The 26,807-nt window shown below is 34.2% G+C and overlaps 2 protein-coding genes, 2 long non-coding RNA genes and 1 pseudogene across 6 annotated transcripts; 2 read left to right on the forward strand and 3 right to left on the reverse strand.

Annotated features, from left to right (window-relative positions):
* Nucleotides 1–804: 804 nt before the first annotated feature.
* On the reverse strand, nt 805–2,680 carry LOC104757954 (cyclase-like protein 3; annotated as a pseudogene). Its single transcript, XR_015586444.1, has 6 exons — nt 2,095–2,680; nt 1,969–2,013; nt 1,804–1,876; nt 1,597–1,694; nt 1,421–1,491; nt 805–1,140 (listed from the first exon to the last, which is right to left on the reverse strand). The product of XR_015586444.1 is annotated as a cyclase-like protein 3 (transcript).
* Nucleotides 2,681–3,604: 924 nt separating this feature from the next.
* Nucleotides 3,605–5,409, reverse strand: LOC147924539 (uncharacterized). Its single transcript, XR_015586445.1, has 3 exons — nt 5,009–5,409; nt 4,271–4,417; nt 3,605–3,873 (listed from the first exon to the last, which is right to left on the reverse strand). It is a non-coding gene; the product is annotated as an uncharacterized LOC147924539 (long non-coding RNA).
* LOC104757732 (uncharacterized) lies at nt 4,329–5,516 on the forward strand. Of its 2 annotated transcripts, XR_015586446.1 has the most exons (3): nt 4,329–4,463; nt 4,559–4,631; nt 4,938–5,516. It is a non-coding gene; the product is annotated as an uncharacterized LOC104757732 (long non-coding RNA). The 2 variants fall into 2 exon arrangements; XR_762513.3 differs by lacking the exon at nt 4,938–5,516 and having other exon boundaries at nt 4,559–4,830.
* A 6,496-nt stretch (nt 5,517–12,012) lies between these two features.
* LOC104742172 (photosystem II 22 kDa protein, chloroplastic) lies at nt 12,013–13,502 on the forward strand. The gene is made up of 4 exons (XM_087494490.1): nt 12,013–12,277; nt 12,362–12,475; nt 12,566–12,809; nt 13,124–13,502. Exons 1-4 carry the CDS (start codon nt 12,086–12,088, stop codon nt 13,369–13,371), a joined length of 798 nt encoding a protein of 265 aa, XP_087350616.1. The 5' UTR covers nt 12,013–12,085; the 3' UTR covers nt 13,372–13,502.
* A 2,887-nt stretch (nt 13,503–16,389) lies between these two features.
* Nucleotides 16,390–22,036, reverse strand: LOC104759783 (disease resistance protein TAO1-like). Its single transcript, XM_087496824.1, has 5 exons — nt 21,573–22,036; nt 20,327–21,431; nt 19,890–20,174; nt 19,521–19,678; nt 16,390–17,543 (listed from the first exon to the last, which is right to left on the reverse strand). Exons 1-5 carry the CDS (start codon nt 22,034–22,036, stop codon nt 17,015–17,017), a joined length of 2,541 nt encoding a protein of 846 aa, XP_087352950.1. The 3' UTR covers nt 16,390–17,014.
* Between the last annotated feature and the right edge of the window lie 4,771 nt (nt 22,037–26,807).

Consider the following 26,807-nt stretch of genomic DNA (forward strand, 5'->3'; position numbering starts at 1 on the left):
AAACAATATTTTCATTGTTTTTTATTATGTTTTAAAATAAAAAAAAAAATCTCAATCACAATCGACTGCAACGCAGTGTTTGAGGGTGGTAGGAGAACCAATCAACACCTTACTTCATCCAGTTTCTTTTGTTCTCGCTTCTTTAAATTTTCTTGTCTCGAGACTTTCCTGTATCAGACCAACAAAAAGTGATCAATATGGACATTACAAAAATAGCCTTCAAAGAGATTAATTCTAGTAAGAACACTGTCAAGAGTAATTAACCGTAGCTCAACAGATCTTACTATATCAGAAGGAGACGGGTGAGAGAGTCTCCGACGTAAATCTAGAGTATGCTCATTGGCGCACATATAAAACGTGAGAGTGTGAGACAATTGATGCTTTCTTGGTTTTACACGGTGTTACTTTTTGGGAGTTAAAAGAGGAATAGTTTTGGAAGCAAGAAAATGAAGAGAAATGTCTGAACAATAACGTTAGTATTTCATTAAGAAGGTTACTCTTTGTTCTCTTTTCTCATTTAGAAGGTAACGTTGAGTCAAAAATGATTATTGTATATACAATTTCGTTAGGCGTTAGTGTGTTTCTGATTAGATCTGTATTTGTGTTTGATTTTGATACTTAAAAGGAGTTGTGCTTGGATTAATAAATATTGTTAAGCTTAATCCATAGAAGAGCACCAAATAAAACAGTGGATGGTATACACGATCGACACTTCTCTCTACCAAATCCTTTGTATCAAATTAAACACGATACCAGAATCCTTAGTTTATCCCCAAATCTATGTGAATCCAATAGCAGCCAACATGAAACAAAACTCTTCTACTTCACCAACCAAATGAGGTCAATCAACAATTAAAACATTTATATTCATCTCATGTTTCTGATTTGGAAATTATCAAAACGTACCAGATGATGACTGGAGAAGATTTGACTCAATACCGATTAATATCATGGAAGAAAGAAGCCTATTGTTTATTTATTGTTTTAATTTCGTATACGCAACATCTTATAGAGAAGAATATGAACTGAATCACTTGATGAGAATGCATCTCGTTGGTGCTCCTTCCGCTCCAACCAACCTCAACGGTAAGCAATGAAGCGAGTACATGCCTACCTCAACGATTCCACAGGGATTATATCCTGAAATCATATCAAAGATGTATTTCATTCACATTCATCCCTCGTCTCACTTTATGCCTACTTAACTAACAAAAATATCCCTCACTTTCTTGCTATGTGAAATCTTGGGATCGACACATCAACAAGAGAAAACAAAAAAAAACAAAAGCTGGGGGTTTGATATATTTCCACAAATCCAAAGATGGTTTCCTTCAAAATTGGCAATGCAAAGACAATTTCAAAAAAGTAAAAGCAATGTTTACGTACTTGATATTCTAATAGTGCAAAAAAATATACCCACCCGTTGTTCAAGTATAACCTTGTGCGCCGCAGGTGCTTCATCATAAGCAGCAAATGAAAGATAGTCAAGCCCTGGATTTCACAACGAATAATAACCCTTTTCAGAAAAAATTATACAAGAAGAGATACTTAACGGCGTAAAAAGCTAACAAAACCGAAAAAAAATCCATCGCTCACCAACAAGTTTGATATCTGTATTCTCAATCAACCATTTCACCCCATCAGTCAAGAACCCAACAAAGCTTGAATCAAATTCTTTCTTAAACATAAGCCGCCTGATATAGAGTAAGCCTTTGTTCTCTTAATTATAAAAGTCTTATGCAATAAGTTCAAGATTTTGGTAACTTGTACACACTAACACTATGTTCGTATTTTGAGACTCACCTATCAGTATTCAATGTTTTGAATAGCACACGACGAACTCCCTTTGGAATATTAAGTGATTCCATTACTTCAGCTATGATGACACAAACAGAAACATAAGACAAAGATTTTATACAAATTCTCTATATATTTTTTTTAAGTAAAAAATGCCTAATCTCAACTCACCAGTAATGTTTTTATCTCTTGGAACATCAACCAACAAAGCAGGACCTATAGAATAAGTTCAAAAACAAAAATAATAAAATTATCACTACAAAAAAAAAAAAAAAAAACAATTAAGAGAAACTTTACCGTTAAGGGTTTGAAGATTAAGTGATTCAGCATCAAAACCAGAATCATAATAATGATCATGGAAATGGCCTGGAGCATCAACATGAGTTCCAGAGTGAACAGATAGCCTCATCTCCGAGATATTAGCTTCTGATCCATTCTTCATACTCACGCCAAGTCTCAGAAACTTTCCTAATCCTTTTGAAGACTCCCAAACAGGCATCTCCGGGGTGTACCGGTGGCTGATATCGAATATTTTCCTTTCTCCGCCATAAACTTCACAACGGATTGGTTTAAGATCGTCCGAGTGTTTTGTTGCGACGCCAAAGGTACTGAGAATTGAAGGGAAAGCTTCATCAACGGCGAAGCTAGTTAAAATTGAGATGGATAGTGTAGTGACGGTGATGAGGATATGGAAATTTACGGTTTCGGTCATTGTTTCGGGTCGTTGTTATTTGCTACTATTATATAGATTATATAATCTAGGTTTGATAATGTTATATAATCTATATAATAGTAGCAAATAGCAAATTGAGTTTTGAGCTTGGGGGAAAACTGTTTGTCTCATAGTGGAATTTTCTGAATTCAATGTATTATTTGGATATCTGAAATCTTGGACCAGCCTAATCACATGATTAAGTTAGTCTTGCGAGGGGATCTATACCGAACCAAAGGACGACACTAGTATGACATATACCCACTTTTTACCTAACGAAAGAACAACAACACTTTATCTACTGTTGCATTTCTTAGGCAAATCGTTTAATCTGGGCAAGAAGCTACCAACTTGTGGAAATTGGCTTTATGCTAATCTCTATTGCTGTTTCTTTTCATAGACAATTTTGTTTGTTCCCTTATTGTCGATTTCGCAGAACATGTGAAAAATCATCTGTTTGAAAAGCCTTTAAGAGACATCAAGTTATTCGGATAATTGAAGCCATGTGGTTTGTGCATTGTAGGCCTGGGCATTCGGGTACCCGTTCGGGTTCGGTTCGGGTATTTCGGGTTTTCGAGTTTTCGGGTGTAGAGGTATAGGACGCGTTGAAGCCATGTGGTTTGTGCGTTGTAGGCCTAGTGCGTTGCAGTCATCCTTAAAATTTTAATTCACTTTGTAAGGGTCACACTTAATGTAAAATTATAAAACGAATATCTTGAAAAATCTAAAACATAGTAATCAATGTTAAAAATAATAATAATGATCATATTTTTTATGATTCAATGCCAAATTCTACAAAAAGTGATATGTAAGTCGTTAAAAAAAGTGTTATATAAACCATATATATTTCATGAGAAAATCATATTCTTAAGTGGAACTATAGCTCTACACCATGATAAATAAAAAAAAGTTATATATTTAAATCAATGGAACTAAAATTCTACAACATGATAAAAAAAAAGTTTGAGATTCATTAATTAAATCAAATAATTTTAATCAAAAAAATTGGCCGCAAACAACATAGAGATGTTAGTAAAATCTATAACATTTAAATTTATTTTCAACTTTTTAATTATAAGAGTTTGAACTTGATAATTTTTATAGGATGCGTTTTCATCTTCTTATAATTATAATTAAAAGAGGAGTACGTTTTTTAAAATGTCCGAAATCCTCACTGTATTTACAGCAATTGCCACTGAATACATATAAAAGGACAATGAATCGATTAATTGAGCACGGTAAATGTGTCCAAAAATTTAAAATAAAAAAACCCCGACCCATTAAACGTAGGATCCGCGTCTTTTTCCAGCAAACCCGGTTCCATCTCTTTTGGGCCTCACACGAAAAAGGCCATATTAGCATTCCTATTTAATTATAAGAAGATTGTGCATCAGCCCATACTTGACACTATCGACAATCAATCTCAAGAATATTCCAAAGGATAAACTATGGAAACTATAAACACAATATTTACTGTATCAATCCCGCCCTCAAATCTCTCTGCATTATCTCCATTTGCCTGACTATCAATCAACATTGATTTCAAATTCAATCACAATCATAATTTAATCCTAAACAGAACCAATAATCTCGCAATCATCAACCACTCAATCAATAACGGATCCTATACGATACCCTAAACTACTAGACCACTATAAATAATCCAATATTAAACACATTCATCACTCATCAAGCAAAAAAACATTTCTCAAGCATACAAGTCATTAGAACAAGAAACCAATGGTTGCATCTTACGCTTACCTCCGAGAGACGTGAAGCCAAAATCACTCAGTGATGTCCAGAAGCAGCCAAGTCATCTTTCAAAGAAAGAAGCTGTTCTAATGAACAAACCTCGGTACCCATAAGGGCTATCATTCACCTCACCCAAAATCACCAAGCTCGACCCGACTATTCCAAAGCACAAGCAAACAAATTAATTTTGACATCTCCAATGGTTCGTTTTCTTATACTTCTACTATGATAATACTGTGTTATATGAAGGCCTTCTATATGTCGTATTAAACATGCCCTTTTAAAAAAAAATGCCAGGTGACTCCATTTACAAAGTGAGTGTTGAAAAGGAGAAATCATATATTATTACCAAGCAAACTTCAATCATTATGTGAGCGATTTCATCGACAGATACAGAACTATATATATATATATATGAGTTTGTTTCTAAACTTTGTCGAGATTGATTGCTAATATCTTAGCTTCTTCCTTTTTTTTTTTGGATCATAAAGTGGCACCTACGAAGCAAAACAATTGTATATATATATATATATATATATGAAATTGTCAAATCTAAATTCACTAAACAACCCAAACCTTGCCTGTATTTTCTTCTATTAACAATCCTGTAAGAATTTTTCTTGGCCAACCAATTAAGTTGTTGAATTCTTAACAAAATTGAGTACATAATCAATAGGTTAACTCTTATAACAATTGGCTGTCCAAGAAAGACATATTAAAAAGAGAAGAAGAAGACAAAGAACTTACGGCAACGCGATGACTATAAGAATAGCTTAGCTATTCGAGAATCAATCGGAAATTTCGAAGTTTGATCCACTATCCGCCGATAAACTCTTTCGAGAACACCACTACATATCAATCAACAAATTGACTACGAACCCACGATTTCAGCAGCATACAATTCCGATTAAAAATCTCGACAAGGATACCCATACATGGCGGCTGTGTGGTAAGGTCGTTGAGTAATTTCATCGGAAATCACTAGGAAGATGCAAGAAAAATCAGAAAAGAGGTGTGAGAAGATGGGAAAGTTTGAAGAATTGTAAAAAGAAAAAATAAAAAAAGAAAACGTCTTTGTCGTGGAAGAAAGAAGAAGAAGAGAGAAGAAAGAAGGTCTATGGTCCATTTTTATTAGTTAAGGCCCGAGTGATTAGTGGGTTTTTTTTTGTGTATTTGTATTATTGTCTTTATTTCATATATTACACAGATTTGTAATAATAGATTAGAATTAATTAACTTACAAATTATATCCATATTTTTTATACTAACCCAAAAAAATATTATACACACCTTTTTACTTTTTAACAGGTAATTTTACTTGAATTTTTTTCCAAACAAAAGTATTTTTAAGTTGTATATACATAAAAGATATATAAACTAACCCACCGTATATAATTCTACAATACGAAACAAATTTAAACAAATTATCCAATAATAAGTTTTAAAAATTCTAATTTTAAGTTATAAACTATGTAAAACATAACAAAAAACGATATTGTTTTGTGTTGTAACACGGGTCCAAACAAGTTATAAGTTAAAACTTAAAATATTATAAACATTCAAAACTTATAGAGTATAAATATCACTGGACGGAACTATATGGTAGGACGGGTTTGGACCGACATTCATATCACTTTAAAATAATTTCACATGGTGCTACAACATGGGTAAATCATTTTGTCCAATGATTTTTTACACGTTTTCATATATCCATATATCCAATAACACATACCATTAATTACTGTAAGAATATATAATATTATAACATTTATATTAAAACTCAAAGAAATTTGATATATATATATATAAGTAAAAGATGAAAAAATTGCTTCGTGGTATACCACTGAGAAATTTGTAAAATATCAAACAATAAAAAAAATTATAATATGTAATTGACCATTTTTATTAAAAAATAAAAATTATCTAACTCAAACAATAGAAAAACTGTCACAGGACATTAGAAAGTAATAATATGAAAACAATAGTCATTTTAACAACACACAAACTCTAAAAAATATATATTCCAATTCACAATACTAATATTAAATAACAACACTACACCAATATCAATATATGACCCCAAGAAACACATAAACTTACTAATTCACTTTGATAAATAGTAAAACACTAAAACTTACACTTAAATTCGATGTATAATACAATAACTCTTACCCTAAATAACTAACAATCGAAAATACAGCAAACCCACAATATATTAAAAACACAATATATAGGAAAAATAGTCTCTCGATACTGCAGATTCAAACCTAATAGAGATTAAATAATTGCAAATTAAAATTTACTTAGGGGGTGTTATTCAACCTTGTATTTTAATGGAGTTTGATGGATTTCAAAATTCAGCGTTATTCAATTAGGTATTTTAGAAAATACAATAAAATCTGCTGTTATTGGATTAAACATTTGTTAGATGATTTTAAAGCATTTGTAAAATCGCCGTTATTCCATTTTTAATGGATTTTGTTTCACTTCAGATTTTAATGTATTTTACATCCAAAACATGAACAAACACAATCCTAACAATTTTTGAAGTATTTCATCTCTCTCATACTTCTTATGAGTATCTCTCCCGATAAAAATCGATAGTCATCGTCGTCTTCATCTTTATTGTCGTCGGCGTCAGCGTCGGCGTCGTCGTCGTTCGTCATTGTCATTGTCGTTGTCGTCGTCTCGTCATCGTCATCGTCATCGTCGTTATATTGATCAAGAGACTTTCTTCAGGTTTATCTCTTTCTTGTTTCATCAGTTTGTTTCTTCATGTTTTTTTTAAAAAAATTACCAATGGACTGTGATTACGCGAGACAGAGGACGCTAAAAGAGCTGCTGAATTTGATTGGAACATATGGAATATGGATGAAACAAAGTGCATGTCTTTAGATGCAGAGGAAGCTATGTTTCCTGTACTTGAAGAAATAATCTATCGCATCTGTTCTTTGACTGCAGTTTCTCCACACAAGTTTGGGAAGGGCTGATTCAGAAGCTCATCCATCCACATTTTTCGACTTGCTTCACGGAGATTATTTTGCTGGCCTCCAGTATCACTTACCAGGGCTCTACACTTTTCCTCCTCCGTTATACTCTCCAGGCCTCTATCTACTTTATTTGGAAGGAAAGAAATAGACGCGGCAAGGTGAGCTCCCTCTATCTCATACTCAGCTTATAACTCAGCTTGACCGTACGGTCAGACATCGTATTTTATCCCTAAGCCAAGCTGGATCAACGAAACTAGATGACGCCCTCCTCGTCTGGTTTCAGTCTCGGCCTTGACATATGCCATGCTCTGTCTATGCTCTGTTTTAAATATAAACTATGTCCCTCTGACTTACATGATTTGATGTTCAACCAAGAAAAAGGTTGTGATACATATGAGATTTTCAGTAATAGACTTGTTGTTGTAGTATTTAGTTAGAAAAAAGGTTGTGATACATATGAGATTTTTCAATTTTTCTCTTCTAGCTATTGCTCTTTTATATTTCGTATATGTGTTATAGGTTCTTGCACTGCATCATACTTAGGAATTAGAGGATTTCACAAATCTTTTTAGTTTTATTACTTATGTTGAATGTGTATACAACCATATTACTGCAGAGGGAAATACTCTTATCAAACAAGCTACTTACACTGCACCTCTACCGGCCAAGCCACCATCTCTAGCCCTCTCCGAGGTTTTCTCCGCTTCTGCCTCCGCCGCGTATCTTCATCTAGGCGTAAGGGTGAGTGACTCTTTAGAAGACTTCGGCCTGCTTGCTCTCGTCGTGAACTCGTTGGGATGGTTGGGTTTGGTTCAGCCTATCGGGTCCAACAGTGATACGTTTGTAGCCTTCCCATGGGCCTCCTCTCATGCTGTACGCAGATTATGGTCCGGTTTCGTCAAGACTTCAGCTTTTACAAGGTCCCAGATCTACTCTCTTATCAAATGGCAGCTTCGGTTTTCACGGTCTCCCTTCTCCCCTAATATGACGTCGGAAGGTATGTTCTTTGTGACCCACTTGCTTGTGATGCAATGGTCTAGATACTGCCTTCTGTTAGTTCCCTATTACCTCATTATGAGGGCTCGCAAAGTTTGTTTACCACATTATGAGGATGTTCGTTTTATCAAGTTTGATCAAAGCTTTATTAAAATGGGTGTATTGTCTCCTGTTAGACAGTCTGTGGATGCTAATGTTCCTGGCTTTGGTGTGGATTTGAACGGCTCAGCTTATCCCTCGGATCACCTTAATGGTGATTCCGTTTTGCCTTGTGTTGAGGTTATTGTTAGCTTTGTTTTAACTGTTTCTGCGGCTAAGGGCTTAGTCCCGAATATTAGCGTTGGTATATCTTGTGTTGTAAACAGGTTGGGTGGAGGTGTAGGCTTGACGGAAGATAACTTCTGTGTCAAAAAGACCCAATCAATCCAGCTACCACCACAGAAGATAGAAGCTCATCGAGTGGACATGGCTACAAGTATTGGTTGCAATTCTGGGTGGATCATAAAGGATCCACTTAAGGCAACAATCAAGAAAGAATCATTTTTAAGACCCTTTGTTTCCTCTGTTCTAGTAGCAGAGGCACTGCTTTGAAGGCGGCGATCAGCGTGGCTTTAACGTCGGGTGTATTAAGGCTGGCCTGTTATTCGGATTGCAAAGAATTCATCCTTCTTCTCAATGTCGATGGCCAAGCAATGAAGTCGACGGTATCATTGTGGTTATCGGGTTTCAAAAGACCAAGTTTCTCACATTTTCCTTTCATCTTGTACTGCAGTCTACTGTTGTTTCTTGTTATGTCTCCTCCTTCATTGGAGTTTGAGTTTATCTTAATATAATTAAGGGTTTTCAAAAAAAAAAAAAGTGTATACAACCATATTACTGCAGAGGAAAATACCCTTATCAAACAAGCTTCCAACGCAGCTACTAATTTGCAGGTTTATTTTATTTGCTCATTTTAGTTTGAGAACTCTGTGGTGTCGAAACTTAAATATTACTTTTCCATTTGTGACAGATGAGAATTTTGGTTCCCCAGGCTGCAAGTGCTTATCAGAAAAGTAATTAAGGTACATGAGTGTTTTTATAAACACGACCTCTTCAAATCTTTTTTTTAACTTCAAAAATAATAAAATCTACTAGTAATGACTTTCAAATCCATTAGTAATGTCATTCAAATCCACTAGTAATGACAACAAATCCACGTTAAATGCATTAAAAAGCTATAGAATTCTAAAATCCACTAATAAGTGAAATCCATGAAAATACTTCTTCCAATAACACTCTCTTAGTAATAAACATAAAAGATTATAACTCATAAATTAGAAAACATTTAACCTGCGGTGTACCGCGGGTTCGAACCTAGTAATTATTACAATGGTAAGAGATTTATCGTCTATATACGTTTATGTATAATTTGTCAAAAGACACTAAGTCTAAGAGCACATTTGTTTTTTTTTACGCAGTCTAAGAGCACATAAGAAAGCGACAAGTATAATAATTTTTTTTTTTTATATATTTGTATTTCATTACTAACTGTAAGTTGTTTCTTTATAACTTTTACTGTAAAGTATTTTCGGTAGTTTAGTACTTCACAGTGTCACCAAATGAATTAATCATAATTACTAATCATGTACAAGAACCTATTTAATATAACTTTTACTGTAACGTATTTTCGGTTATTTAAATCTTTTGTCACTTTTGTTAAGGCCATCTTTAGTTATCTTTATCTTTCTCAGTTTAAAACTTTTATTTACTGGTTGTTGTGAATTTGTGATCCATATTTAAGCAAAAAAGTAGGTCTGGCCATTTGGGTGTTCGGGTCGGGTTTAGGTTCGAGTAATTCGGGTTTGGGTTTTTTGGGTTTACTAATATAGGATCCGAACATGTGTTCATATAATTTCGGATCGGGTTCAGGTTCGGTTCCTATCGGGTTCGGCTTATTTGGGTATTGACTTTACGAAATCTGTAATGTATCTAAAATATATTCGGTTATGGATAGTACCTACTCGAACATATCCAAATTACCCACAAAAACCTGAATTATAATTGTACAAACAGTTGTATAATCTAACAAATTCACCAAAAAACAATGAACTAAACCTTAAACAAATGAAACTGAGCATACAATGAAATCTTAAACAAATGAAACTGAGCATACCATGTCTCGCAAAATAATTCACAAGGATTCGAAGAGGGAAGTTAAGGCAAACGGTTTTATGAAATCATATCATATGTGATAATGTGATATCGTGTATAATTGTTCTCGGGTATAAACAAGTATCTTCGGTTCTTCGGATTCAGTTCGGGTAATACCCGATACCAGTGGTTATTTGAAAACCAAAACCTATTGGTTATTTAAACAAAATTAGTTTGGGTCGGGTTCGGATATTTTCGGATCGGGTTCGGGTCGGTTCCTCGGGTTCGGTTTATTTGCCCAGGCCTACAAAAAATAAAGTAAATTAAATAGAAGGTTTTAAGAAAAAAAATGACTAGATCATTACTGGTTAATAAAAGGTAAAATCATCCAAAATACTCATGCCATTACCATATTATTGTATTACTTAGTTTTTGTTTCTAAAGTTTTGGTATCTCACCTTTATTGTACTCTTTAATAAATTTACGTCCCACAGAAAATATGCCTAAGCCTGCTTGTCGTCTTATGGACGTGAGATGAGCTGTTTGTGTTCGAACACGTCTTACATCGAGACAATTTATTACACACCACTTGCGACAGTCTTATTCTTTCCGGAGTGTTGTGCGGACACAAAATGCTTTTGACCCGAATGAAGTGTTGCCATTTCAATCAGGTTTTCTCAAAACTATCTAGAGATTCTGTGTAATATTTTTATTGAACGTGTGATTGATGTGAACTCTTTTCAATATACGGGTTCTAATTTATTTATACAGACATGTAGTAAACATTTGAATTCATGTGGAATGTAGAACTTGCATATAATAGAAAGAAAAAAGAAAAAAGAAAAAGGATCATACCAAATCTTAAGTATCTTACGTATTGACTAGACATGCTGTACATTTGAATCGATAAAACTAGAACATTCAAATCTTCCTTTACAAAATAAGCCGAACTGGTCAACATAAGTCAAATTATTAAAAAGCAATGAAAGTTATTTACAAAATTTGTTTTATAAATTTCAATTCCATCTTCACATTTCATCATGAACATCAATTGAAGTTATACCTTAAACATAAATTATGTCATCCATGTAGAAGAAAATATCTTTTGGGAGGTTATCAGTTAATTGGGTCCTGGGCATGATATGTTATTTCAACAAAACCGGTCCAAAATCATGTCATAAAAAGAAGAATTTAAGAACCTGGAAAATTCTAGACATAACCTGATGTAGTTCGAAATATGTTTTTTCATGAAAACAATAAGTGACATTTTGGGGGGGAAAAAAATTATTGAATCTAACATTGGACATTTTTTTTTTTTTGACAACAAAACATTGGACATTGGACATCTTTTAGTTCGTAATAAATGGTTCTTTGAATGTATATATGATATGACCTTCTAGGTTTTTTTTTTTTTTTTTTTTTTTTGACAAGTTATTGTCTATTGACACAAAAATTACAAATAAAATATAAATTCTAAAGAAATATAAAATTAAAATGGAAATATTTAATAATTTTTCTCCACAAAAACATTATCTCCACAGAGAGAGTATAGAAAGGACAATTGGGAGACGTGGACGCACTGTAAGCCCGTCAACAGATTTCCTTGATATCTCTTAATCTCTTTACTTCCACACCACAACACATCACTGATCCTTCTCTCATCCTCAGACACAGCAGCACAACACACAACACACAAAATATCTCTTCGATGGCTCAAACCATGCTGCTTACTTCCGGTGTCTCCGCCGGCCAGTTCTTGAGGAACAAGAACCCTTTGGCTCAGCCCAAAGTTCACCATCTCTTCCTCTCTGGAACCTCCCCGGTTGCTCTACCATCCCGTAGACAATCATTCGTTCCTCTTGCTCTCTTCAAACCCAAAACCAAAGCTGCTCCCAAAAAGGTTCACACAACCCCTTTTACTTGTCCCACAAGGTACATATGTTGTGTGTTGATGATAATGTAAAGATTTTCGTACGAATTTTAGGTTGTGAAGCCGAAGGAGAAGGTTGAGGACGGTATCTTCGGAACGTCAGGTGGGATTGGTTTCACAAAGGCGAATGAGCTCTTCGTGGGTCGTGTGGCTATGATCGGTTTCGCCGTAAGTCCCTTCTCTTTCACTTAGACACAACAAACTAGTGTTTCAAGAAAGAAGCATTGATATGAATTTTGAGTTTATATGCATGTGTAGGCATCGCTGCTGGGTGAGGCTTTGACCGGGAAAGGGATATTAGCTCAGCTGAATCTGGAGACAGGGATACCGATTTACGAAGCAGAACCATTGCTTCTCTTCTTCATCTTGTTCACTTTGTTGGGAGCCATTGGAGCGCTCGGAGACAGAGGAAAATTCGTCGACGATCCTCCCACCGGACTTGAGAAAGCCGTCATTCCTCCTGGCAAAGGCGTCCGATCTGCCCTCGGCCTCAAAGAACAAGGTCACTCTCAAGATTTCTATTTCATTCTTTGTTACAATGCATAGGATACGTAGTAGGAGATGCGACTTAGGCAAATGCCGGAAATTAGATTAATTAGTCCTAAGTCAAATATAATCTTCCATACCAACATTTTTCTGTAGATTAAATCGTACGTATGATTGCAATTGAATTAAGTATAGTGTCTGAATCTTCTCTATGTTGATTTTATCGTTATCCTATGATACAAATATGATAGTATTGAGAGTTATATGGTCTAATTTAGTGCAATGGTTTCAAATAGATTGATTATGTGGTTGTTGTTTGGTTGTGTGAAGGTCCATTGTTTGGATTCACCAAGGCGAACGAGCTATTCGTAGGAAGATTGGCACAGTTGGGAATAGCATTTTCACTGATTGGAGAGATTATAACCGGGAAAGGAGCATTAGCTCAACTTAACATTGAGACCGGTATACCGATTCAAGATATCGAACCACTTGTCCTCTTAAACGTTGCTTTCTTCTTCTTTGCTGCCATTAATCCTGGTAATGGAAAATTCATCACTGATGATGGTGAAGAAAGCTAAATTCTCATGTATTTAAATTTAGTAGAGTGTGTGACCATCTCTTCATGTTGAGACAAAAGGAAATGGACAGCTTAAATTGTTGTAATACTTAAATCCTTTTGTTTTAACTTGGAATTTTCTGATTACCAACAGACATAGTTGCTCTTTATATACATCTAAGTGACTAGGTGATATCATTCAGCATCTCTCAACAGACATAACACTGCAATTTTAAAACGTTCATCATTGAACACATGTTGGTAGATAAAATAGAATTGAATATTGATGTTAAGTCACATGCTATGAATTCATTTGATTACAAAGCAGAGTTTACATGCAATCTTAACATGGTTACCATATATCTAAGCATATTGTTGAGGTAATTGTGTGGATGGAGTTGGGCATTCAGCTTTTATAGCCAAGAACGATCGGAGCAATAATTTTGCTTGGGTTATCCACTTTTATTCACCCTGTTTGATGTTGATAAAACAATAAAAACATCACCTTTTTTATTAGCCAATCAAAATACAACAATATGCCATGTAATACTATATTAAAAATAAATCAAAATTATAATTATAAAAACAAAACAAATTAAGGAAACAAAATATGCAGAATTTTTATTAAACAATTTTAAATATAGGTTTGAATTAATATAAAATGATTATGATTTCAATTTTCAATTAAAGAAAATTGTACGTCGGTTTGAGTTTATAAATGAGGATTTAAGTTTTAAATTTTACAAAACGAAATTATATGTCAGTTTAGGTTTATAAATAAGGATTAGGGTTTACAATTAAACGATAATTTGTGTCGGTTTGGGTTTATAACGATTTATATTTTACAACTTAACGAAATTATATGTTGGTTTGAATTTATAAATGATAGTTAATGTTTAGATTTTATAATATTAAACGAGTTTATATATCAGGTTGGGTTTACAAAAGAGAATTAAGGTTAAGATTTTATACTTAAACAAGATTATGCATTGGTTTGGGTTTAATTAAATTATTTTTTTTGTTGATGATTTTTTAAAATGTATATTTTAATTATATAATTTTTATTTATTTTAATATGACATGACATTACTAGATTGGCTAAAATAAGAGAGGTAAATGAAAGGAGTGAACCCAAGTATGGTCAGGTTATTAAATCAATAAAAACTTAATTGTATACGCACGACATTTTCTAAAGAATGGTTTAAATTAAACGTCTAAATAAAACAGTCATTCTATATATTTAAAATAATTTTGAGAAAAAACTTTAAAAATGACAAAAATACCATGGTTATGGAATAGAGGATAAAAAATTGGTAAAAAATGTTACAAAAATAATAATTATAATACATGAAAAATTATCGTTGTAATATCAAAATGTAGGTTCTTTACTATTCATATTTCATTTGAATTTTTATAAATAATATAATTTATCTCATTTTCTGTATTTTTCTCTCATTTGTTTATGAGCTATATATATATATATATATATATGAGATTGTGAAATAGATAAATTTGTTTCTCAATGTCTATTAAAATTCTGTGTTTGAATAAGCAAATAAACTGTAGATGTTTCAACAAGGATTCTCAGTTTCTCATATCTATGGATATATATATATATCGAGTATATAAATTGAATATATTATGTAAATTATATATAGTATTTGTATTATAATATGTAAATTTTATATATATTGATTAAAGTATAATATTATGGTTTCTTTTTTCTTTGTGTCATTCCTAGTGTTACACCTTAAAGAAACCTAAAACCACTTCCAGCAGGTTAGTTAGTAATCATTTTAACAAAAAGATAAGTTTGTATCTAACTTTTATTGTTGTTTTTGATTAACAGAAAGTTTATGTCATACTAATTATAAAATGTTTTTGTCGCTAAATTATTTTTCAAAATGTGTTTGGACTTATTTTTAGTTATTCTATATAAACAAACAAACAAACAAAAATACAAATTTAAATTGAATTATGAAACCGTCGTCTATATATACCTAACACATATATACTTTAGACCCTTAGATTAATGAGTATATGCAGTAGATAGCACAAGATCAGAACATAATTAAGAAAATACCACAACTGTGAGAGAGGGTGTTCTCTCTCTTCCATCACAATTACAATTATATCCATTTCAAATATTACATGTGATTTTTTTAAATATCATGTCATTTTTTTTTTTTCACATATTCTCTCTTCCCTCATGCATTCTCTCTCTTTCAGCTCTCTCTCTCTTCTTTTTCCTCATGCCCATTCACCATGAAACATCTGTCATTTTATTTCTATTTTTCTTTCTCTTTCACTAACTCTCTCTCTTTTCTCTCATATCCAGTCACCTTGGAACTTCTGCTATTATTTTTTGGAACATGCTATTTTTTCGAATTACATGCAATATTAGTTAATTTCTCTTTTTAACATGATACTGTTTAATATAACACGGTATTTTTATATATTGAACATTTTTTAGTTTAATATAACATGTTATTTTAAAAAATCTCATGCATTATTCATTCTTTCTAATCTAACATTAAAACAAAATAGGGTAATTATGTCTTTTCACTCCACAATAAATGTGGGCCCAGTGGTATTTTCCTATAAAAAAAAAATTTGTGGTATTTTCTTTATTTCTTTCCATAATTGTGGTATTTGCTAATATTACTCTAGATTAATTATCTTTTAATATAAGTAAATCTTTCAAAGCATATTTTGATATGACAAATCTAAATTTTTTATGCTTAAAATTCTGGTTGGTTCGATTAAATTTTCAAACATAGCATTTACATAAAATTACCATCGACTCAATGAGAAGATGTACATGGCTTATAATTCTATCTAAAAGACTAAAACTATCAAAATATACATAGATAGTCTGCAAAACGTTCTTAAAGATCAAATAGCTTACACCAAGATTGCCTTGGTCTTTTGATTTTAGGAGCAAAATCTTTCTTCCGGAATAGGTTAGACAATCATCAGCTAGTAATCAATAAGTTACGAAAATGGAAATTGGAAAATATGTAACGTAGTCAGGAATAACTATAGAAAAGCTGATGATATTCTTCCTTAAAGCTGGTTATATGTTGAACTGTATTTTTCCAAGTACTATGAAGTAAAGTAAAAGATTTACAATAGACACAAGAAAAAATTCTCATAAGAAGATAACTGACGAGTAAAATGGCTGACTACACCAACTCCTCACTCCTAAAAAGTGAGAGACTTTCAAATTAAGTTTCATTTTGAGGGCCTTGAACAGTTGAACTTGGCTTGTTGCAGAGACTAGTGACTTGTTGCAGAGACTGGTCTGGCTCTTCTACCGACTACGGTTCTACCTCCTCTTCACTCTTCAGACATGTGATAAGTCCTCTTGGTTAAACAGAAACAAGAGATCAACAACAGAAGCTTCATTAATTAAGTAAATGGGTTCCCATCACAGAACGTAGCACGTATGAATTGCATAAGTAATTTTTTTCCGTTATCTCATTACAGAATAACCAAGCCATATTGAAATGAAATGATCATACACAAGATATATTGAAATGATAGGAAATAAAACTTGTATCCAAAGTACGAACCAGGCTAGTTCAGCACAAGGGAGATTTTCAACAGGTTAAGAAATCACCTTAAAGAATTTCAAATTACCAGGGACTTGGCTAATATACCCTTCACGAGGATCTGTCATCCAAAATCTGAAGATTAATGTTATTTCCAATAGATGAGGGAAGCTCCACTAGGCTTGAACATCCACGAATATATAATTCCTGGAGATGAATGAGATTTCCAATAGAAGAAGGGAGCTCCACTAGACTTGAGCACCAACCGAGATTTAATTGTTTGAGATTAATGTTATTTCCAATAGATAAAGGAATCTCCACTAGACTTGAGCACCAACCGAGAACCAATACTTGGAGATTAATGAGATCTCCAATAGATGAAGGGAGCTCCACTAGACTTGAGCATCCACGAAGATCCAATTCATGGAGATTAATCATATTTCCAATAGATGAGGGAAGCTCCACTAGACTCGAGCATCCAAAAAAGTCTAATTTCTGGAGATTAATGATATTACCAATAGTCGAAGGAAATTCCACTAGGCTTGAACATTTACCGAGTTCCCATTTTTGGAGATTAATGAGATTTCTAATAGATGAGGGAAGTTCCACTAGGCTTGAGCATCCAAAAATAGTACAATTCCTCAAGATTAATGAGATTCCCAATAGATGAGGGAAGCTCCAATAGACTTGAACATCTACTTTTTTTTTTGGACAAACATATGATTTCATTCATTCAAACCAAATCAAGGTACAAAGGTGGAGATTCACAGATCTCAAAGTTTAAAAGGTTACAAAGGAAGGTATTCCCCAATACCATAAAATAGAAGATAAAAGACATCGAGATTAACACCATGAGAGCTATGAAACAAATGCTGTGAAGCAAATAGGAACATGAGAGATCACGGAGGCTCGAATGATCATCATCGAAGGAATCGATGAATGAGAAGATTGTCACGGTCATTAGACACTTGGACGTTAAAGAGGGAGCCAAAGCCAAACAACTCGCCGAGACGAGGTACACTAATAGCGCAATGGCGGAGGTTCCAGGGACCATGGTGTTAAGGTCCAGGGTAGGCTGATGCGAAGCCCAAATCAGAAGGTAGCTTCCGTTGGAGCGAGGGTAATCTTCAAACCATAGGATCCGAGGGATGGCAGAGGTACTGCAGTAAATTGGCTTGAAGTCGTCGAGTGAGTAAGATGGATTGCAGGGCGAGAGACCATAAAACTTTAAGCCATTAAAAACAGACCTTCCAATGAGAACTAAAGCCAGAAGATGCCAAAGATAAATGTCAAACTGTAACAATACAGGTGGGTTCTCTCTCACTTGGAGCCCTTGGCCAAGGAGATTAAGAAGTCCACACAAAGCATGTAGCCAATATGACAAAAGAAGATGCAGAGCAGGCCTGGTCGATTTAGTTTTTAACAACACGGACAAGGTTAGGTTGAAGAAGGATGGGTTAAAATTCGGTTCCAAGCTCTTGAGGGTAGGAGGCGTTTCCATTAAGAATTTAAGTTGCACATAAAGAGGTTCAGGAAATCGGGGGTATGGGATAAAGGGGCTGAAGAAGCTTCGGTAATCACCGCTCTTAAGCGACATGATCATAATGCCGTTTTTCTTCAAGCCTTTAACAACATGAGTACTAATCCTAGATGATTCAATAGGCAAGGTTCTCATAAAAGTTTGAGTTGGGCACAAACAACCTTTCTTTATGAAGCTTATAAGCTCATGATTAATAATCCTAGGTGAAACTAATGGCAGGGTTCTCAGAGAATTCTTGTATAACCAAAGCGACAGAAGCGTGTTAAGAGCCATTTGCAGTCTTCGGACAAAGGCATTGGATAACCACTTAGGTTGGCTAAGGTTTGACAAAGAAAGAGTAAGAGCACACCTGGGCTTTAGTAAATGAAAAGCTGGATCACCATTTGACGGATTGGGCTTTAGGAAGCTTAATGGGCCGAAGTTGATGAGGTCCACCAATTGGAAACCTAGTTTCCTGACTGGCGAAGAGACGATTGTGTTGCGGCGGCCGTCGTACGGAGGTGACGAGGATTTTGTCGATGAGGTAAGCATCTCCGGTGAAGGTAGGGTCCCCCCTTGGTAGCTTAGCTTAAGGACCGAAACAGAGGAGGAGAAACAGGGGCAGAAAGAAACCTCAGATCTAGAGTGTGGTGCTTCTGTTAGAGTTGAATTCGGCGGAGGTGATACACATTGAGGGTGAATGATGGATATCGCTTGATACCTTCTTCTCCCTAAATTGTTTGCTGATGAAGCTCTCACCAAAGGATTTGGAAATGGTAGGGGTTGAAAAGATTTTAAAAGGGGAAACAAAAGGGGAAACAAAAAGCTTAACAAAGAAGAGAGAACAAGAGAGTGAAGGAACTATTGAGCAGAGGAAATATTCCGACGCCGGCGAGCTAGAGCTCTACCGGCGTCGGATCTCGAAAGCAGGATAAAGGCCTCGATAATAGTGTCTGGGAGCGATTTTCTTTTTGCATATACAAAGTTTCTATACACTAACTTGAACATCTACTAAGACTCATTTTCTGGAGACCAATAATATTTCCAATACATGAGGAAATCTCCACCAGGCTTGAGCAATTGCTTAGATCTAAGCACTGTATATTAGTAGCATTCCCCATTGAGGAAGGAAGCTCTATCAAACTTGAGCAATCATTAAGTTTCAATTCTAGGAGATTAGTGGCCGTTGATAAATTAGGAAGAACCTTCAAATTTCTTGAGTAAGCTAAATCCATTACTTTGAGATTGATAAGCGGCTGTAGTGACAAAAAAAAAAAACAGCATACGAGAACAAGACTAGTAGTGAAGGATTTAAAAGGTTTTTTTTTTTTTTTTGTCAAACTAAAGGATTTAAAAGGCTAAATTCACTCTTTTTACCTTCTGTTTTTTAAGCTAACAATTTTGTAGAACAATAATTACATAGAGAAAAAAAAATCATATACTCATAAAATAATGTTAAGCACTTACATGAATTCCTTCCCACAATTTCTCGAGCATGCTGTATCTCAATAATATCTTGACAAGAAACTTCGGATTAAACTGAGACGGAAAACATGTCATCGGAAAATAATCCCAATCTAGAATTCTAAGTTTTGGAGGTAGATAGCTTAGACCTTGTGGAAAGTGCAATCTTTTGGGAGCGAATCTTAAAAATTGAAGATTATACATTCCTTTAAAAGCTCTCTCATTTAGTATTAATTCGTCCACGATTGAAGAAAAGTTCAAATTTATGCCTATAACACTTTTACTACCCTGAAAAAAACACACACATATATAAAGTACATATGGTCAGTTATCAAATGTAAAGAATATGTATTGAGAGTAAAGGAATTTTTAGTTCAAAAAAAAAAAAAAAAAAAAAAAAAAAAGAGTAAATGAATTGAAGAATAAATGACAATACTTACTGTTTGATCAGTGAGTACTTCATAGATCTCCATAGGATAAACCAAAAATTGACGTTTCCCAGGGTCATAGATGGATTGGTTACGAACAATTTCTCTACCCAATTGAACTAGTAGTTTATGCATCGGGGAAAAGATGTCCTCGGATATGAGAGATTTCTGAACTAAGACCCGAAGTCCTTGTTTCACATTCGAGAATTTGTGACGAAGAGTATCTTCAAAGGTATGATCGATGCCTTCATCGATGAAAAAGCAGGCTATATGGAGAAATAAATCTTTGTCTTCGACATTCAAGGAATCGTAACTAAACTTTAATGTTCTCCCAATTTCTCCGTCAAGGCAAACCCTTAACCTTGGTAGTTCGGCTTTCCACTCTTGCTTAGACATTCCTAGTAAATGAGAACCCATAACCCTAAGCCCCAAAGGGAGCCTACCAGCAAGCCTTGTCACTTCCCATGCAAGCTTCTCGAAACCATCATCAGGAGAATCCTGACCAAAAGCATGAATGCAGAAGATTTGAACAGCCTTGTCATCTGGTGGAAATCCCACATTATAAATATATTTGATTTGAATTGCTTTCAAAAGTTTTTGGTCTTGTGTGGTGATGATAATACGAGATCCAGGACCGAGGCATGCCGCTTTGGGCATGGCATGTACTTGTACTAACTGATCTACCCCATCAAGAACAATAAGCACTTTCCTTCCCATCACAAAGTCTTGTGCAGTTCCTAAATGACGAATCTTGATATCCTCTTGGTTAATTAACTGAGATAGAAACTGTTGCTCTAATTGCAATTTCACATCGTAATCATCAGAACAAATTGGTCTTTCATAACTTGGTTTGAATTTCATGAAAACACTCAGCTCAAAACCATCGGAGATTTGACTATGTAGAACTCTAGCAATGGTGCTCTTACCAATTCCAGAAGGACCTGAAATCCCAACCTTCCTCGTTTCATCTACACAGTCTAGGCAAAGCAATTTTTTCATCTTTTCCATATGAGCTCCCATCCCAATTAAATCTTTAAAACCACTTGATGGTGTGTAACTAATCAACCTTTTCGAAATTTCAGTGACAATTTCTTCAATCATTGCAGCTTCATTATCCCTACCAAAAAAACAGAGAAACAATAAATCCTCTAAATTAAAAGTGAAGTTTTACGTATGGATTCAAAAGTTGTAAATTAAATGTAATTTGATGAGTTGAAAGAATAAGAACACAATTAATGAAATTTAAAAAAGGACGAACCAGTTGTTTGAATCATAACCAGCAACTGTAGCCACTTCCTCAAAAGCTTGTCTCCATCTCCCAATGTCCTCCTTTTTCATACCCTCACAAGTTTTCTCAAAGACAGCTCCAAATTCTCCAGTCAGCTTCTTAACATGGGATGGATCAACTTCATAGAAAATGGCAAATACTGTTAGACCAAACTTTTTCTTACACTTCACAATCTCCACCAATTCCTCAAGACACCACTTTGAAGAAGCATAGTTCCTAGAGAGCAAGACAACTGCGATCTTAGAACCTCTAATGGCCTTAATGAGTTCAGGACCGATGGAATCCCCTCTCCTTATCTCATTATCAATGAAAGGAGTGATTCCTTTTCTTCGAAACTCCTTTTGAATGTGACTGAGAAAGTTTCTGCGAACGTCTTCCCCACGGAAGCTCGGAAAGACATGGTGAATCTTGTTGCAAGATAAAGAAGAATCCATGAGCATAAGTGTGAGAACTGAAAACGAGTTTCTTCTTCCGAAGTGATTTAAATGTGGAGGAGCTTATCGCCGTTAAATAGTTCCGAACTGGATTGAGAGAGTTTTTGAGTATTTGAATTTGTATTGCTTTTTTGGAAAAATGTTTGATCCTTTACAACTGACACCCCCCTTACATATTTATACCGACCAATTTATTACCCAATTAATGCACAATTAATAGGACGCGATTTGCGCGGTCTAATTAATCCTCTTGAATGCGGGAATCTTTGACCGGGCCCGAGCTGCGAGCTGACCAGCACGAAGCATCTCCGCGCTCTCTTCCTTTCTCCGGGCCTGATGGGCTGATCAGTAATACGCTCTTGGCCCATTAGACAAGCCCGGCCTAGGCCCTCTTGCCTATTGCCCGAGATGACAGATCGTGGGTACAACAATAAGTTTAGAGACGATCAAGATCAAAAGAAATTTTTACATCTCAGCTATATATTAACAAAGAAAGATTTGTGTGCATACATTATTGAATTCATTATCTTGACACTACACTACAATAAGTCAATAGCAAGCTTCAGGGCCGGGATGTTTCCTTTGTGTGGTCTACGCGGGTAATGAAAATGAAAATAATAACTCCTTGAATTTACCGAATTGAATGTCTCAAACTTCTACTTCAAAATCATTGTTTTATTTATAGTTTTAGACTACGATTCAAAATCTGGATTATTAATTTGAACTGTCATGATTTATTTTGTTTAGGGTCAGTACCATAAGCATCGTCGTTTTTTCTTTCTAAGCATCATCTTTTCATTTTATTAAGTGTCATCTATTTAATTAGAGGTGGAATATCATATGTCCTTCAAATTTAAAATTAATCATCCATATCCCCTTTATAATAAAACGGAAGTACACAAAATTGTTTTGTAGACTATATAATTTTAATAAGTTGGTTACAAATAGGTTATAGATTAATTGATAGATTAACTGATTACAAGTAAGATAGTGGGTGAAATCTTAATTTATTTTTGGAAGATTTTATTAGTGGAGTACGTTGTTTCCAAAAATCTTAAAAGAGAATATTCTAAAAAATCATTTGATATCATCTAACTTACCATATTAATTTTCTTTATTCAATTATTCATCAAATAAAATCTTTTGATAACTAACTTAACATATTAATTTGTTAATTATCATTATACTTTACCTCTCATTTTTATATACGAGTCTATTTCGTGAAACAAATAAATTATCATATTATTTATTATAATTAAAAAATAGTTTTATTTCCGGATATACCATAGGTTGAATTTTCAAAAACAAATATAAAGTGTTCAATCTATAAAATATTCAAGTTTTAGTAATATTATTCTTTAAAAATAATATCTATTGAATTAAAAAATTTACTGAGTAACCGGTCAAAATTTGAATATTTAAATTTAATTTCCTATTTTTTTGTTGAAATTTGTAATTTAATTTAATATAATAAACTTTAAATAATTTATTTTAGAAAAAATTAAAATATTGAAACTTGATATAAAAGTTAGAAACTATAAACACTCTAAATTGATTTGTTATAGCAATATCAATAATATGTCACTGTAATATGAAAAAATTTCAAGAAACCAAGTATATTAAAACAAAAAGTATAACAATATATTAAATTACTCATAATATAATAACTTGCTTTTTAAAAACCAAATTTACAAAAGTATGTCTTATAATGACATCCAAGTCATGAAGTAGAATATACATTGTTGAAATAACTTCACATACATAAACTAATACAACATATTAAAATTTTATTTTAAAATATAAAATATACAAAATTTTGTATAAAATGAAATTTAACATGTGTTATAGCACGGGTGCTTATCTAGAATCATTAACAATATAAAACTTACAAAACAGGTGTCTTTTTCAAGCCATCATATTTAGCATATGATTTTATTGCATAATGTTTTATCCAAAAAAGATTTTAAGAATATCACATAAATTATACTTTATATAAAAGTTACAATAGAAATAAAATGAATTTCAACCTGTGCTCTAGCACGGGTCTTAATCTAGTACAATATATACAAGGCATGTGACTTTGGTTCTTCTAGTCAGTTCGTTTAGGTCGATAATTTTTTTTTGGTTGGAGACCGGGCTGCAAGAGCCCCCCATGATTTATTCAAAACTTAAAATGAAAAAATTACAAACAGACTCTTCGAGGCCGTGAGTGTCCCCGAAGATCATCGTCTAACAGAGAAATCATAAAAGCCGGAGCTGAAGCAAAAGTATGAAGACCTAAAGGTAAAGAAAACACATAGCTTGCTAATCCATCGGCAGGACAATTAGTTTCTCAATACACATGAGAAATCCGGACATTCTAGTCCTTTGAAATAAAGTTGTGGCACATCCGTACCAGGAAAGACAGCGGATGATACTCGCTTATCCCACAACGTTTAGGTCGATAATTGTTAACAAAAAATAGAGATATGCCAAAATTACCCAAACATAAAATTGGTTTGCTTCAATTCAGTTCTCGGTTTTGTTTGGTTTTAAGTTTCAAAACTGAAATTAACCGAAGAGTTTGTTTTGTTTCAAATTCTGGCTATTTTGGCTTTATTTAGTTATTTCAGTTAAATTTTGAGTAATTCGATTCGGTTCAAATATTAATAAAAACCAGTCGAAAATGGTGTAATTTTGTTATAGTCCGGTTATTTATTTTTTTATTTTTTTTAAAATCAATAATCTGATAAACCAATCAGTTTGATCTGAACAGAAGAATTCTCGAGTAACCTAACCAAAATTAGAATCATGCAGATCGGTTCAGCAGAGAGAACCTAAACCGACCCCAAAACCAAAAAAAGTTGTTTGAATCAGTTTGGCTTGGTCGTTTTAATTACTTATCTCAGGGCTAAAATATACCCTGTAGAATGTAGATTATTATTTTTAATTTTTTTTGTATGAATGTTAAATTTATTCATAAAAAAATCCTATTTACTAATGGATCAACCCCAACTTAAAGCTATAATAATTTTTTTTTAACTCAGAAAGTAAATCCCCAGACCTATGGAGGGTCCGAGACCAATCTCTCTAGGGAAAGGGCAACCCACGGGTAGGGTTCTCCCAATTATGCAAATGGATTGTAAGCAATGAGCCCATATCCATGTGGTCAAAGAGATAAACCTGAGTAATTCTTGCGTTTGGGGAGAATTGATCTCTGGTCTAGACCAACAGGGCGACTCTTCCACCAAGACTAGAGCCACTAGCCCACCACCTCGTGGTTAAGCTATAGTAATTTGACCATCTCTTTTACTTATTCAAATTGTTTACATGCACAATATTGCCTCTTTAATTTCCACGAAGTTGATCATGTTCTGATCATTTTTAAACATGACTTTCAGAATTATATTAATGGAGATGAGATTCAACAGACCTTCTCTCCAATACTGGTTAGAACCGCGACTAAGTCACCACTAAATAAATTATACAAATATTTTTGTAAAATTCTAATTAAGAAACAAAATTTGATCTGCACCGCATGCGGTTTAAATTAAACATAAAGATAAAATGTGAGACGATTTGGTCAGAATAAAAAAATTAGTGATACTGCAAAATTTGTAACAAGTTAAAATGGAAAGAGGTTTGAGAGGCGCATAGCATCGTTCTCATAAGCCAATAGAGAATTATGCACGTATTGTTCGTTGCATGATTTCAAACGTCACACAACTTAAATAAAAAATTACTAGAGTTGGACTCGTACATCTTGTGGAGTAATATTTGTACAGAACATTATTTACATTGTTGAACGAGTAATGCTACTAGCTCAGGAATAATATTTAAAAAAGGCGTAACAAAGGACTTTATTAAGATTGTCAAAGATCGTCGAATTACAAGGTATTTGCTAAAAGTCGATTGGCTAATTACAGAGTTATGTATTCTCAAATTGACTAATAACACTGAAAGCTAGAATCGCACGAGCTCCAGACTCATGCCTTCTGTTCCTTTTTCCCTTCTACACATCACTCCTTCGGTATTTATAGTTGATGAGACGCTTCATCTTTCTGCCTTGGAATCGATGTGGTACTGTCTTCAAGTAAAGGCGGTGATCGTTTTTTTGCGGGCCGTCACTAACGAGGCTGTCTGTCTCAATTGGGCCTTCTAGAAGCTCTGTCGGCCCAATAAGGGAGACTCGGTCAGTCAACATTCCTGGAAGTTATGCTGACTATTTCGATAATGGGTCTGAGGGGAGGCCTGTTAAGGCTGGGTGGAACCCATATCCAACAATTTTCTCCCCCTTAGTTCATTGTGGTCGGCCTTGAGCCAATGAGCTTGCTTGGGAATTATTAGGTCTGGCCCGTTATCGAAATTTCGAGCTAGGGTTTTGCGTCCTTCCAAGGAGAGGGGAATCAAAGCGTTGCATCTTAGGGTTGTGCCGTTTCGCGCCCAATCGTCGTTTCGAGGGTTTCCTCCCCTGCCTCTTATAAAAGGAGATTCTTTAGGGTGTCTTCCTCACTTCTTCTCCAGCCGCAAAAGCCGAGGTAACCCTTTCTTTTCCTTCCTTGGAACAGTTTTCTTTCTTTAGTTTTTCTTTAGGCTTTGTCGCATTAGTTATACTTGTACCTGATTGGATTTGTTGTTGTAATCACCGATTTCGATTTCGATGTCGAACACCTGCGAAGAATATTTGAACGAGCGCTCGTCTCCTAGTTCCTCTGGGGCTTGCCCATCAAAACAGGCTTCTGATATGTCAGATTCTGAGATGTCGGCAGAATCGTCTAGGCTTCTTGAGCGA

Source organism: Camelina sativa, chromosome 17, assembly GCF_030686135.1.
Source record: "Camelina sativa cultivar CO46 ecotype springtype chromosome 17, ASM3068613v1".
NCBI lineage: Eukaryota > Viridiplantae > Streptophyta > Magnoliopsida > Brassicales > Brassicaceae > Camelina > Camelina sativa.